Raw genomic sequence first — 15,219 nt, 5'->3', positions numbered from 1 at the left:
AGACATGGCTCAGTGGTTAAGAGAACTGACTGCTCTTCCAGAGGTCCTGAGTTCAATTCCCAGCAACCACATGGTGGCTCACAACCATCTGTAATGGGATCTGGTGCCCTCTTCAGGTGTGTCTGAAGACAGCTACAGTGTAGTCATATAATTAAATAAATATAAATATTTTAAAAAATAAATAAAATATCATATATAGGGATGGAGAGATGACTCAGCGGTTAAGAGCACTGACTGCTCTTCCAGAGGTCCTGAGTTCAAATCCCAGCAACCACATGAGTATCTGTAATGGGATCTGATGCCCTCTTCTGGTGTCTGAAGACAGCGTACTCAGATAAATAAAAATAAATAAAAATCATATATAATTAAGATATTAATATAGTGCCTATTTGCACTTCCATGGTTTTAAAAGTGAGAGCCCAAACCATCTCTCCTGTTCTTGGCAGTTTTTGAGAGAGGGTCTCATGTAGCCCAGGCTAATCCCAAACTCCGCAAATAGCCAAGAATGACCTTGAACTTTTTTGTTGCCGTAGTTGTTTCTCTGTGTAGCCTTGGCTGTCCTGGAATCCAGGCTGGCCGCAAACTCACAGAGATTCTCCTGCCTCTGCCTCCAAGTGCTGGGCTTAAAGGTGAGCACCACCACTGTCCACTTGACCTTGAACTTCTAAGCTTCCAGCCTCGTCTTCTCAGATGCTGGGATCATTATCTCCCATTGGCTATGTTCCATTTTATTTCCTTCTAGGGACTGAACACTGGGCATCATATATACCAGGCGAGCACTCTACCCATTGAACTACAGACTCAGCTCATTCATTCATTCATTCATTCATTCATTCATTCATTCCTTTATTCATTCGGTCAGTCAAGGTTGTTCAGACCAATGCTTGTGAGCCATTGTGCCCAGCACAATCACCATCACCACCACCACCACCACCACCACCACCACCATCATCATCACCATCATCATTTGGTTCTTATCCCCAGGGCCTCACACCTTATCTCAGACACTGTTTTATTGCTGGGAAGAGACACTGTGATCAAGGCAACTCTTATACCAGAAAGCTTTTATGTAAGGGCTTGCTTACAGCTTTAGCGATTAGTCCATTTTCTTAACAGGGAGCATGGCAGCATGCAGGCAGGCATAGCTCTGGAGAAGTGGCTGAGGGTTTACATCTGGACTTGGTTTGTTTCTTGCTAACCTGTGTGTATTGTGTATGTGCATGCTTTGGCTTTTTTGTTAAGGCCTGCTCCTTTTAACACAACTGTAGCCATTTTGTATACAGTATCCATTTTGCTCACAGGGTGAAAGTTAAGTTCAGGTTCTCAGACTCCACTTCCCAGATGTAATTATCCCAGATGACACTGAAGAATGTTGCTAATAAGCCAAAAGGTTAAGGCTGAATTACTTAGGATCCATTGTCTCAATGTTCTGAAGCTCCCTGTTCATCACTATCCACCCCCAGCCCCGCCTCTCTCTTACCTCATTCAGGACCAATCAGCTTAAAGGTTAGCCGATGATGCTCTGTCTAGTTAACCAAAATGTTGGACGGCTCCCCTCCTTGCCCTTTAAACGTTTGAACCTGTTTTTTCCTATAAAAAGTCTGCTTTCAGGACAGACGGGTGCCATTCAGTCTTGGGGTGTGCGTTCAATAAACTTCTTGCTTAACTGAGATCAGTGTTCGTATGGTTTGTGTGGCGATTCCCGACAGTTTTGTTTGGAGATTGGTCTCACCATGCTGTCTAATCCTGCCTCAAACTCCTCGAAGCATTTATAAAAGCAAACTTAACGGGATTAGCTTAGCGCTGAGAGGCAGTCTGTCTATCTCTGATCGTTCACTCACAGAGCCCTGAGCTCCCAGCAAATGTTCCACCATGGCTCCCATTACCCTTCCTCCGAGGTTGATTTCCCTTAGGGCTCGCCTGTATTTTGGTAACTATAGGGAGGCCATGTAGGCTTTGTGCATAGGAACTGGTCAAACATGCCAGGTGCATTTCTAGCTGCTCCTCATAAGCCTGGTCTTTCATAGGGGAGGCATGGTGCATACATGTAGCTCCTTCCCTATGCACTAACCCAACAAGTATTTGATGCTGCCGTGTGCCATGCCTAGGATGCTACCTTGTTTGAATAAGGTCTTGCTATGTAGCTTAGGCTAACCAGGAGCTTCCCATCCTCCTGCCTCAGCCTCTCCAGTTTCACGTCACAGGCAGGATTTCAACCAACTATGGCTTGCTTATGTATGTATGTATGTATGTATGTATGTATGTATGTGTGTGTATGTATGTGTGTATGTGTGTATATATGTATGTATGTGTGTATGTATGTGTGTATGTATGTGTTGTATATATGTATGTGTGTATGTATGTGTGTATATATGTATGTATGTGTGTATATGTATGCATGTGTGTATATGTATGTGTGTATGTATGTGTGTATATATGTATGTGTGTGTATGTATGTGTGTATATATGTATGTGTGTATATGTATGTATGTGTGTATATATGTATGTATGTGTGTGTATGTATGTGTGTATGTGTGTATATGTATGTGTGTATGTGTATATATGTATGTATGTGTGTATGTGTGTATGTATGTGTGTATGTATGTGTGTGTATGTATGTGTGTATGTATGTGTATATGTGTGTATATGTATGTGTGTATGTGTGTATATATGTATGTATGTGTGTATGTGTGTATATGTGTGTATGTATGTGTATGTATGTGTTGTATATATGTATGTGTGTATATGTATGTATGTGTGTATATATGTATGTATGTGTGTGTATGTATGTGTGTATGTGTGTATATGTATGTGTGTATGTGTGTATATATGTATGTATGTGTGTATGTGTGTATGTATGTGTGTATGTATGTGTGTGTATGTATGTGTGTATGTATGTGTATATGTGTGTATATGTATGTGTGTATGTGTGTATATATGTATGTATGTGTGTATGTGTGTATGTATGTGTGTATGTATGTGTGTATGTATGTGTATATGTGTGTATATGTATGTGTGTATGTGTGTATATATGTATGTATGTATGTGTATATGTATGTGTGTGTGTATGTATGTATGTATGCATTCAGTAGCCTTTCCAATGCCCTTCATTTCCAACCTGTACCAATTCATCTCCATTATGCAGCCAGGACAGCCAGGGCTACATACTGAGACACTGTCTCAAAAAAAAACAAATAAGATGCTTTAGTCCAGACTCAAGCAACCTTCCTGCCTCAGTTACCATGCTCAAACCCCCAAACCCTTCTATGTAAAAACTGTTCTTTCCAATTTACTGACAAGAAAACTGAGGTTCGGAGAGGTAATGTAATTTAAATCCACCTGGTCCTTGGATCTGACACAGATGCTGTTCCTTTCTCGCTGGCAGGCTGCCTCTTTCTAGAGGGAGGGATGGTTTTGTTCTTTAAATAACTTTGTTATCGTTTATTAATGAGAAACGTATATGTATAAGTATTTCGTCTCCACATGTGTTTGTGTATCACATGCATGCCTGGAGTTTACAGAGGCCAAAAGAGGGTGTCAGATGCTCTGGAACTAGAGTCACAGACGATTGTGAGCTGCTCTGTGGACGCTGGGAATCAATCCTGGGTCGTTTCTCTAGTCCAGTGGTTCTTGACCTTCCCAATCTGTGATCCTTTAGTACAGTTCCTCATGCTGTGGTGGCCCCCAACCACAAAATTATTTTCATTGATACTTCATAACTGTAATTTTGCTACTGTTATGAACCATAACATAAATATCTGTGTTTTCTGATAGTCTTAGGCAGCTCCTGTGAGTGGATCATTTGACCCTCATAGGGTCGCAACCCGTAGGCTGAGAACCACTGCTCTGGTCCCTTGGTTTTTGTTTTGTTTGGTTGAGGCAGGATTTCACTATGTAGCCCTGGGTGTGCTAGACCTCACTGTGTGAACTGAGGCTCACAATTTAAAGAGCTCAGCCTGCATTTGTTGACTGAGTGCTGGGATTAAAAGCATGGGCCACCACGCCCAGCCAGGAAGGACTTTTAGATGTATGTCTATTTGAGGGGTCAGTGAGATGGCTCAGGAGGTAGAGAGGTTGCTGCTGAGACTGACAGCCTAAGTTTGACCCCCAGATCCCACTTGATAGAAGGAAAGAACTAAATCTGTCAAGTTGCTTTTGATCTCTACGTCTAGCTGTAGCACCAGGCGCTCACAGCCCCCACACTATAAATAGATAATAGCTTAGTTGGTAAAGTGCTTGCTGGGCTATCAAGAGCATTGAGTTCTGCCACAGAACCTATATAAAATGGGGCATCTCCAAGAGACCCTTTAACATAGTTCCTCATGTAATGGTGACCCCCTAACCATAAAATTATTTTGATGTGACTTCATTACTGTAATTTTGCTACTGCTATGAATCTTAATGTACACATCTGATATGTGACTCCCTAAAGTGGTCATGATACACAGGTTGAGAACCTCTGCTTTCAGGAAAACTGGAAATTTTGAGAAAAGCATGGAATTCAGCAAAAGAATTGAACAGGACCAGTGATTGCAAGCCGGGCAATGGTGGCATACACCTTTAGTCCCAGCACTAGGGAGGCACAGGCAGGCAGATGTCTGACTTCAAGGCCAGCCTGGTCTATAGAGTGAGTTCCAGGACATCCAGTGCTACACAGAGAAACCCTGTGTTGAAAAATAAACAAAAGAAGAAAAATAGGGCATAGTGACATGTGCTTGGAATCCCACAGTTGGGGGAGAGAGAGAGAGTGTCTTAGGGTTTCATCGCTGTGAAGAGACACCATGACCAAGGCAACGCTTAGAAAGGACAACATTTGGGTTGGGGATTTAGCTCAGTGATAGAGCGCTTGCCTAGCAAGCGTAAGGCCCTGGGTTCGGTCCCCAGCTCCGAAAAAAAAAAAGAAAAAAAAAAAGGACAACATTTAATTGGGGCTGGCTGACAGTTTCAGAGGCTCAGTCCATTATCATCAGGGTAGAAAGCATGGCAGAGTGCAGGCAGACATGGTGCTGGAGGAGCTGAGAGTTCTACATCTTGATCTAGAGGCAACCAGAAGAGACTGTCCTCTGTAGGCAGCCAGGAGGCTTCTTCTGCACCGAGTGGTGCTTGAGCATAGGACCTCAAAATCCACCAGCCACAGTGGCTCACAAGGCCACACCTACTCCAAAAAGGCCACACCTCCTAATAGTGCCCCTTCCCATGGGTCAAGCATAGTCAAACCACCACAGACAGGCAGGTCCTTGGGGCTTGCTAGCTAGACAGTCTTCCTACTTGGGATCTTGAGGCAGGGGAACCACACCAACAAAAAACCTTGGTGACTTGAATAAGTGTTTCTGCTCAGGTAGGGGGGTATCTTGGGACTTGGAAGCCCAGGAGCCACACAGCTCTGAGGTGGGACAGTGTCCTAGTGGAAGCGCATCCTGAGACACAGGAGCTCAGGAACCACATGACTTTGAGAGGAAGCCTTCCCAGAAGAGGCGTTGCAGCTCCCACCAGAGGGCATCCCCAGCTGTGCTGAGGAGCTCAGGGGTCTCAGCTCTGTTCCTTTCTTTGCTTTTTCTCTTCTCCTCAATGCCTCTTTTCTTCTTGGCTTGTTTTTAAAGATTTATTTACTTTTGTTTATTTTATATGAGTACACTGGCACTGTCTTCAGACACAGCAGAAGAGGGCGCTAGATTCCATTACAGATGGTTGTGAGCAACTGCTGGGATTTGAACTCGGGACCTCTGGAAGAGCAGTAGGTGCTCTTAACCACTGAGCATCTTCAGCCCTCGTCTTGGCTTCTTGAAAAGTCACGCCAAGCAGAAAATCTCACTAGGTTTATTGGAGGGTCCAGGGTGTGGAGGGAGAGAAATCTAGGGATGGCTGCCCTCTCTCTGCTCCTGGGAGCAGGACAGGGGCAGCGCTTATATAGGATTTCTGAAGGGGCGGAGCTTCTCAGGGCAGAGATTTCCAGAGTGAGGATTGGTGGGATTACAAGGCCTACGCCCGAGGAAGCTCAGGGATTGGTGAGTTTTCCTCTTCAGGGATTGGATGGTTTTCCTGCTCAGGGATTGGTGGCTTTTTTCCACACACACCCTTCCCCCATCCCTCACCCCCTACCCCCGTCACCCCCATTTCCCTTCATTGGTCCATGGGTTAGGGTGGGAAGTCCTTCCTGGCTGCAACCGGCTTTTGTATAGGGGCCATCTCTGTGGGGATGCTGGGGAGACAGGGAGGCTGGAGAAAAGGTGCTGCCACTGAGGACTGCTTCAAAGCTGTAGGCTGATGCAAGGAAGAAGGTGTTGCCACCGTGGACAGCTCCTCATGGAGGCAGTAAGCTGAGGCAGGAAAGATGTGTCACTGTGGATGGCCACCGAGGGGCAGCTCCTGCTGAGGCAGAGAAGGTGGTGGACAGTTCCTGCAGCTCCAGGGACCAGGACCGCAGCAGGCTGAGGAGTTGTGGTGGTGCCACCATTTTGACAGGAGCAGTCATTTTGGACAACTCCTGTGGGACAGTTTACTGAGGCCACCATAGGAGGGACCTCTGGGAAGCAGGGGCCTGCTGCTGCTTTGACGGCTCTTGTGGCTCAGCGACTTTTGTAGTGCTCCGCTCAGGAACTATAGCCTGTGTCTTAGGAAAGACACCCGAAGATGGCCTGTGGTCTCCATACACATGCACACACAGGCACACATAAAACATACTGTTTGGAAGAATGCTTCAAATCCTTGGAGAGGGCCCCTCGCCATCACTACATGCTGAATGAAATGTTAACATTACACTACTTCAGAAACATGAGTTAATCATCATCTCTGTTTTCTGGATGGCAAAATGGAGTGACAATAGAAGCAGACAATGGCCTACCCTGCCCAGTACCCCGCTTGGCCTCCAGATGCCTGGATCAGTCTGTCACCTTGTATCCTGTCTTTTTAAAATTTACTTTTCATTTTAAATTTTTATTTGCATGCGTGCGTGTGTGTGTGTGTGTGTGTGTGTGTGTGTGTGTGTGTATTTAGTCCACATATTTCAGTGCATCACAAGCATAGTTAACAGAAGGTCGTGAGCCACCATGTGGGTGCTGGGAACTGAACTTGGGTCCTATGCAATAACCCAGCGTTCTTTAAACCTCTGAGCCATTTCTCCAGATCCATTAATTTTTAAATAACATTTATTGTGTGTGAGCTTGGGGCAGGGGGTGCGTTCAACATGGCACACGAGCGGCGATCAGAGGACTACTTGTGTCTGTTCTCTCCATCCAGCATGTAGGTAGGTCCCAGGGGTCAAACTGAGGTAATAAGGCTTGGCCTCAAGCGTCTTTACCCGCTGGCCCTGGCCCTTACAACTCTCATTTATGTGCCCTGAAGGGTGCGCGGATAGGATACCCATCGCTTTCTAGCCTCTAAGCGGTGGATAACTCACAGAAAAAAACTGAGGCAGGGAAGAAGGTGTCACCACCGTGGACAGAAAACAAAACAGGAAGCAGTAGCGCCGCCGGTAGTCGCGTTCTCGGTTGCTAGGACACCTCTCCGGAAGTGGAGTGCGCTGGGCCGACTGATTGCAGTAGACAGGCCGGGCAGGGTACTGTGCGCCGTGGGCGTGGCCGCGCGAGGAGATTGCGCACGCGCGGGCGGGCGCGCCGGTGGAGGATCCGGGCGGTTTAGCTCCTGCTACTTATCCAGTCAGTGTCTTCGCTACTCAGCGTCCTTTCCTTCACTGATCTCCTGGGACTTGCGTTGTGCCTTCCGATTGCTGTAATTGCATCGTTGTCTTTCTCACGGGCTAGTCTAGGTAGGCTTTCAGTGCATCCGCAGTCTGTATTGTTTGAGGTGGCATCTCTTTTTCGGGGGTTGGGGGGAGCCGCACCTGTGCGAGGAGCTCAAGGCCGCTTCTCTTGCTCCTCTGCAAGACTGCACCGACCCGAGATGCTGTCCTCTTTGTTGGGGGGATGGGGTGGCAGTTGTGGTCGTCTGTGGAGCAGGGCTGGGGAACCGAGAGGGGTGTTTGCAGGGACTACATTCTCAACTGGACGCAGAGAGTATACCCCTGCAAACCAAGTCGGAATTGGTAAGGCAGGCTTTGTTTGGGAAACATTTAATGAGCATAATACAGTGACAGCATGTTGACAGCACACAAAGAGAAGCCCCGCTCTGCTCTCAACGAATCGGAGACGCTGGTAGATAACCACTTTAGGTCATGACACTGGCAACCTACGCCGGTGTGGAGAGGGATGCAGGTCATGGGTGTGCAATATTATATAGTATTTTCTTTATTTAAATATTCTTCACTATTTAATTTTTATTATGTGTATGTTTGTGTCTCAGTGCGGGTGTGTGCACGTGAGTGCAAGTGCTGGTGGAAGCCAGAAGAGGGCGTATGGGAGCCCCTGGAGCTGGGGTTACATACAGAAGGTAGTGAGCAGAGTGCTGGGAACCAAACCAAAGCAGTACCGGCTCTTATAGCTGAGCCATCTCTCCAGCCGTGTAGTTCTTCTTTTCTTAGAGATAGCTTTTTCTCCCATTCATTGAAAGCTTGTTGGAAAAGAATATAGATACTGGGAATCCTGGTGTTGTTGAGACTTCACTGTCTCTGATTTGTAAAAATGTCGAAGTGAGAGAAGCAGGGTCCTTGCCTTCTGAGGCTGGACACAGAAAGGCGATGAGACTCCGGTAAGTTCTCATCTGTTTGTGGTCCTAGGAAGGCTGTCTTGACCCCTGTCTGGGGCTGTAATCACCACAGCAGGTGCTGAAGCTCTTTGGCGTACTCCAGCAGGCCTGAGCTGCCCATCTTCCCCGAGTTGCATACTGCATGTTCCTAGAAAGCCAAGTCTTTAGGGCGATTGTTGCTGGTTTCTCAACCTTGGAGGGCTGGACTTCCTCTCACCCACTGATTGGCCTGAGTAGCACTTATCTGCTCCTATACAGAGTGAATTTATTTTGTGGTTTTACAGAGACAGGGCTTCATGTAGCCCAGGCTGGCCTGGAACTCCCTATGTAGGCGAGGATGACCTTAAATTTCTGATCCTGCTGCCTCTGTTTCCCAAGCACTGGGATTGCAAGGCTGTGCCACCATGCCTGACTCCACTTCTTTTTTATTACTTGTCATTTATATTTCATCATTGTGTGTATGTGGGCACACTTGTACTACATATGGATGTCAGAGGGGAACATTGTGGAGTTGGGTCTCACCTTTATGTGCCTTCCAGGAATCAAAATCAGGTCTCTGAGCTTACGAGACAACTACTTTTATTTACCTGCTTGGCCATCTTGCCAAACTATTGTTGTTGTTGTTGTTGTTATTTTTTGAGATAGGGTCTCCCTGAATAGTCCTGGAGCTCACTAGGTAGACCATGCTGTCCTGGAACTCATGGAGATCTACCTGCCTCTGCCTCCCCAGTGCTGGGGTTAAAGGCATGGCACCACCAGGCCTGGCACAATACATCAGGTAGTTACTAAGTACCTACTGTTGCTAGACACTGTCTGGGGGCTGGGGCTTCAGCAGGAAGTGTGGCATGCTGGTAGTCCTGTGCTGCTGTGTCTGTGTAGAGACATAACATGAAGTAGACAAGCAGATTTCAAATTTGAGCATGGGTGAGAATCATCTAACAGCTCCCTGGATGTTCCTCCAAAGAATCTGAATCAGGACATCACTGGTGAGGGGAACGCAAGAGCCAATCTTACTTCCTCCTCTGTCTTCCTTTCCTTCCGTGGCTTCATTTCCCTTTCCCTTTCTTCCCTTGGGCTGGGGAGGAATCCCAGGGCCCCTGTAAGCCAGGCAAGTGCTCTACCAATCAGCCACACTCCAGGCTCAAAAGGCAGTTTTTCTGACTAGTTCCTTGGGATGCTATGATGCCATGTACATGACCCATGGGCCAGCCACACCATGAGTAAGAGCCAGTCTAGCCAGCAAACAACATGTATACCGTAGAGAAAATACAGTAACTCCCCATATCCATGGATTGGCCTTCCACGATTTCAGTTCAGAAGATTCTAGAAATACATAGTTCTTTTAAAAATAATGGATGTTTCTGCTTATGTGTGACTTGTGTACCAGGCGCTGGCTGAGCATGTGTCAGATTTCTCTGCTACAGAGTTACAGTTTTGAACTGCAGTATGGGTACAAGAGCTTCCTGTGTTCTGAACCACTGAGCCATCTCTCCAGTCCCAAGAAATAAATGGTTACTAAGTTGTAAGTGGTCCAGCATTGTGATTACTTTTCTGAAGTATTAACCTTGTAGTGCCTTGTCCTGCCTGAAACAGTAATTCTTCTTCGCCTTGTGCTATCACACTGCCTTTACCCATAGTAGTGGGCCCCAAAGTGTAGGATTGGCCATCCTGGCTACTTGGAAAGAGCTCTCCAAGTAGAGATAGAGATGTACAAGTTTGTCACTGGTGCATGGATGGGAAGAAACAGAGTTTATGTAGAATTTCAGCCGCCAAGCAGGGTCTTGGAGTACATCCTCTATGGAAAGTGGGGGACTGCTCTAAAGTGTCTGTGGCACTGTCGAACTGAAGATGGGCTGTCAGGAAAAGCTACTCTTGGGAGTGGACATTTGAGAAGGGGCCAGATCTGTGTGAAGAGCACAGGCTCCAGACATTCAGTTTGGTGGATGGGGGATGGAAGAAGGTAGGAGCTGGAGAGGGAGGAGTAAGGGCTGAGAGAAGACAGGGCTCCGAGGGAGTAGTGCAGGTTGGAGGTGGTGGCACAGGTAGGGCCAGGCTGGCCTTGCATGGCCCGGGAGCTGATAACTTCACCTGAGGTGAATGTCCAAAAACCGGCTGGGTCGCCCTGCGACAGCCATCAGGCCTGTGTTTTTGTCCAGCAGAACTATGGGACTGTGGAGGACCCTGTATGGACTTGGGGGAGCGGGGAGAGGTTCTGGGACACAGCCGATACCTGATTTGTCCCCTTCAGGATCACACCCAAGCTTGTCACAGTATTGGTTTGTTTTTTGTTTGTTTGTAACCTTACTTATTTATGTATTTTTTACATATATGAATGTTCTGTCTACATGTATAGTTGCACACCAGAAGAAGACATCAGAGACCTCCCTTTGTAGATGGTTGTGAGCCACCATGTGGTTGCTGGGAATTGAACTCAGGACCTCTGGAAGAGCAGTCAATGCTCTTAACCTTTGAGCCATTTCACCGTCCCTGTGTTGTTAAAGCAGCTTGCCCTATGTGTCTGTCACGGTCTCTGGGACTGGACCATCGCAGTCAGCTCTCTGCTGTGCCAAGTGACTGCCATTGCCGAATGGGTAGGTTTAAAGCTAGGCTGTGGATGGCCATGGGAAATCTTGTTCTCCCTCTTGTGAAGGCTGTACCCAGTCACCTGGGGCAGGCGGGTGGCATGTTGTCTTCTGTAAATGATCTGTAGACTGGCTGGCTAGGGTTGGTCACCTCAGATGGCTTTGTCTTGATTAAGTTTTTATGATGTGCAAATGTTTTAAGAACTCATTTTTATTATTTGTGTGTGTGTGCCTCTGGGAGTGTATGGGCATATGTGTGCAGTGGCCACAGAGGCTCTTTCTTTTTTGGTTTTGTTTTGTTTTGTTTTGGTCTGAGATAGGGTCTCACTGTGTATGCCTGGCTGTCCTGGAATTCACTGTGTAGACCAGGCTAGCCTCAAACTCACTGGGACCCCTCTGCCTCTGCTTCTTGAATACTGGGATTGAAGGTGTCCGTCTGTATTTCCTTTTGAGACAGGAACATCACTCTACAGCCGTGGCTGCCCTGGACCTGACGGAGACCAGGCTAACTTAAAACTTGCATAGGTTCTTCCTGCCTCTGCCCTCTATGTGTTAGGAGGATGTGTGACCTACCATGACAGGCTACTCCAAAAACCTTATGATTTAAGAGTCTGCTCTGTGAGCATTTGCTAACCAAGATGCCATTGCTGGAAATCTACTGAGCTGGTCGAGGTTTGCTCCAAAACTGTGTCACTTGTTTCACTTGTTATTCTGTGTTGCTCGTGTTTTTGTCAGTGACGCTGAGAGACTCTGGACGCTCCAGGAGCTGCAGAAGGTCCTATGGTAAGTGCTAACACTCCCATGATGGCCAGGGGACAGAGGATGTGTGTATGTGAGGAGGAGGAATGGGTGGTCAGCCTGAAACTCTGGCCTCCCAAGGCTCAGGCTCCGTCCCTTCTCAGCAGGATGAGGACAGGTGTGTATGTCACATCTGCAGGCACCTGGCATTCTGTGAGTGGCCATGGCCACATGTACAAAGTAAAAATAAATAAAATCTAACAACGGTTTTTTAAAAGCACGATTAGGTAGCCGGGCAGTGGTGGCGCACGCCTCTAATCCCAGCACTTGGGAGGCAGAGGCAAGTGGATCTTTGTGAGTTCAAGACCAGCCTGGTCTATAGATTGAGTTCTAGGACAGCCAAGGCTACACAGGGAGACCCTGTCCTAAAAAAAAAAACCAAGCCAAACAAACAAACAAAAAGAATGAGAGAGGTAAAGGGGAGGCAAACAGACCAGACGGGCAGTGCTGGGCAGGGGTGAAGATGCCCAGGCCAGGATGTGCAAATGGTTGTAGCTTCATCAGAGGTCAGTTCAGGGGTCTCCTCTCAGAACAGCCTTCCCCAGCTGCTCTGAACAGAGCCCTTTCTGCTCTTTTAGCCCTCACGACTCTCCCGTGGTTCCTGAGACAGATGCCATTGGATGCCAGTGGGTGACTATTTAATTAACCCATTTATCATTGTTGGCATAGGGGCTGGGCATTTATGGAGTGCTGGAGGCCTGTCTGCATGTGGAGTGTTGACAGTGTCCTTGATCCCCCATACTAGATGTCTTAAGTGTCTCCTTTCCCCATACATGGTGACCTGATGTCTGTGGACATCACCAGCAATTGTGGGGCAGAGGGTAGGTGTAAGCTAACCTTTGCATGATGACTAGGGAACCAACACCCCTTGGTGGGTCGGGGGCATTGGTCAGTGGTGAAGTTTCTGAGTGCAAAGATGTGGGTCTCTTCCAGGATCATGGCGGGAAGGGTGAAGTGGGTCACTGACATTGAGAAGTCGGTCCTAATCAACAACTTTGAGAAGAGAGGGTGGGTCCAAGTGACAGAAAATGAAGATTGGAATTTTTACTGGTAAGAGTACAAAGCTTTGTGTCTTCTAAATATGTCGTCTGTTTGAGACTGCTGAGCCATCTCCACCATTTGTGTCTCTACGTAAATAAACCGAGCTCAGGGCTGGAGAGATGGCTCAGCGGGTTAAGAGCACTGGCTGCTCTTCCAGAGGTCCTGAGTTCAATTCCCAGTAACCACTTGCAGCTCTGTCTGTCAGGACCAGGTTATTGAGCTTGGCCTAAACCTTGAACCACTTCATTTAGGCCTTTCCCTGAGATGTGTTTGCTGGGTCTCCGATTTCTCTTGGCCAACTGTCTGGCGTCTTTGTTCTTCCTCTTTGGCTGGCGTGGCGAAAGCCAGAGTCCAGTTAGCTCGCTGTCTCTGTCTCTGTCTCTCTTTGTCTCATGCTTGTGATTCAGATGTGAGCTCTCTCAGCTACTGCTCCAGCACCGTGCCTGCCTGCCTGCCATGATGGCTGAGCATTCTAACCCTCTGGGACCGTGAGTCCCCAGCTGAATGCTTTGTCTTATGAATCGCCATGGTTACTGTGGTTTGTTACAGAGATAGAAAAGTGAGGCACTAAGCAAGTACTTCTTCCTCCCGCTGAGCCCTGAGAGGGAGGGCTGGACTGAGCAGTGACGAGGTGGGGCTGGCAGGTGACAGCTCACTCATTAGACCCACAGTTCCAGTGGAGAGCATGGAGTATCTTCCTTGCTCAGATAAGAAGTGTTTTGGAGCTCTTTTTATTTTACCTTTTGGAAGGGAGGTATTAGGGATCTTATGATTTTACCCAGCCTTACATTCAACTTCTGGATTCATCTAGTTCTACCTCAGCCTCCAGATAGCCGAAGGCTGTAGGTGTGTACGACCACAAAAGGCTTTAGAGCTTTTTTCAAAGACATGGTCTCACTGTGCAGCTGCTGGAATTAAAGGCATACACCATGTTGCCAATCGTGTGTGTGTGTGTGTGTGTGTGTGTGTTCATGTGTATTTGTGTTTGGGTTTCCATGTGTCTCTGTGAATGCACATGGAGGCCAGAGATTGATATGTGGTGTCTTTCTCTATCGCTCTCCACTGTAGCTTTTAAGGCAGAGCCTCTCACTGAAACTGAAGCTCAGAGATCCTGCCAGACTCTCTGAACTGTCCAGCACATTGCAGGGCCCCACCTCTCTCTGCCGCCTTGGTGCTAGCCCACAGGCGAGCACTGCCACACCTGGCTTTTATGTGGACACTGCGGATCCGAACCCAGGCCCTCGTAATTTTCACACGAGTGCCCACACAGATCCAAATACACACATTGACAAACATGCTTAAACATTTTTAAAGTAAAATAAACAAAAGAGGGGCCCTTAACTGCTAGGGAATGTTAAATGGAAATATTTTGGGCAAAGGGAAACCCTGTCTGGGAATTTCTTACAAAGAAGTCCACTCTATGGGGAGAGAGATGGGGGTCAGGTCCCATGCTGTCATCTGTGAAAGCTGAGCCCTGAGGTTCAGTGGGTCTGTGTGGCTGACCTTCTCATGATCAGACATTTTATTTTATTTTATTTATTTTATTTTTTTTACACACACACACACACACACACACACACACACACACACACACACACACACAGAGGTTATCGTGTCAAGCCAGGAGAGGAAGAGAGGAAGAGAGAGAAAGGAGGAAGGAGAGAGGAAGATCAGAAGAGAGAGTGAGCATGATCAGACATTTTAAAAGGCGCTCCGTTTCGGTCATCATGGAGTCGGTTACTTCAGCGTGCTCTATTGTGTGGGGGAGCATGGAGGAGGACAGAGTCCACAGAGAGCCTATGGCCTCCTTTGTCTCTTCAGAGGTTCCCTCATGGGTGCCGGCCATCCTTCCTTCCTTCGTCCTCCCTGTCCCTCTGTGAGGTTTATGGGGACAGTGGCTTCACCGTAGGATCAGATGGCACCCATTTTCGGTGGGACGTGGTGGCAGGATGCAGAGGCAGGTGCATCTCTGTAAGTTGGATGCCAGCCTGGTCTACAGAGGGAGTTCTAGGACAGTGAGGGCAACACAGAGAAACCCTGTCTTGAAAAAAACAAAAACAAAGAACACAAGAAAGGTAGAACCCGCTATCTCTCCTCCTGAGCCCTCTCTGTGAGAGCCCTAGAATAAAATTTGCTGGCCGACTTGGGGGCCTCAGGT

General features: G+C 47.4%; 1 protein-coding gene across 19 annotated transcripts in view; it reads left to right on the top strand.

Annotated features, from left to right (window-relative positions):
• Positions 1–7,564: 7,564 nt before the first annotated feature.
• The window catches only part of Ttll1 (TTL family tubulin polyglutamylase complex subunit L1), a 29,381-nt gene continuing 21,726 nt past the window's right edge, over positions 7,565–15,219 (top strand). For 4 of the 19 annotated variants that reach the window (XR_015624262.1, XR_015624257.1, XM_087558254.1 and 1 more), the window contains exons 1-3: positions 7,595–7,765; positions 11,958–12,005; positions 12,954–13,070. Coding sequence is in view for 11 of the 19 variants with exons in the window: in XM_087558254.1 (XP_087414380.1) it covers positions 12,958–13,070 (113 nt within the window). In the remaining 8 variants the exon portion in view is untranslated. 19 annotated transcript variants of the gene reach the window in all.

This window comes from Rattus norvegicus, chromosome 7 (genome assembly GCF_021556685.1).
Source record: "Rattus norvegicus strain SHRSP/BbbUtx chromosome 7, alternate assembly SHRSP_T2T, whole genome shotgun sequence".
Lineage (NCBI taxonomy): Eukaryota > Metazoa > Chordata > Mammalia > Rodentia > Muridae > Rattus > Rattus norvegicus.
Note: the sequence above shows the minus strand (reverse complement) of the source record. Positions and strands in the feature narration are given on the sequence as shown.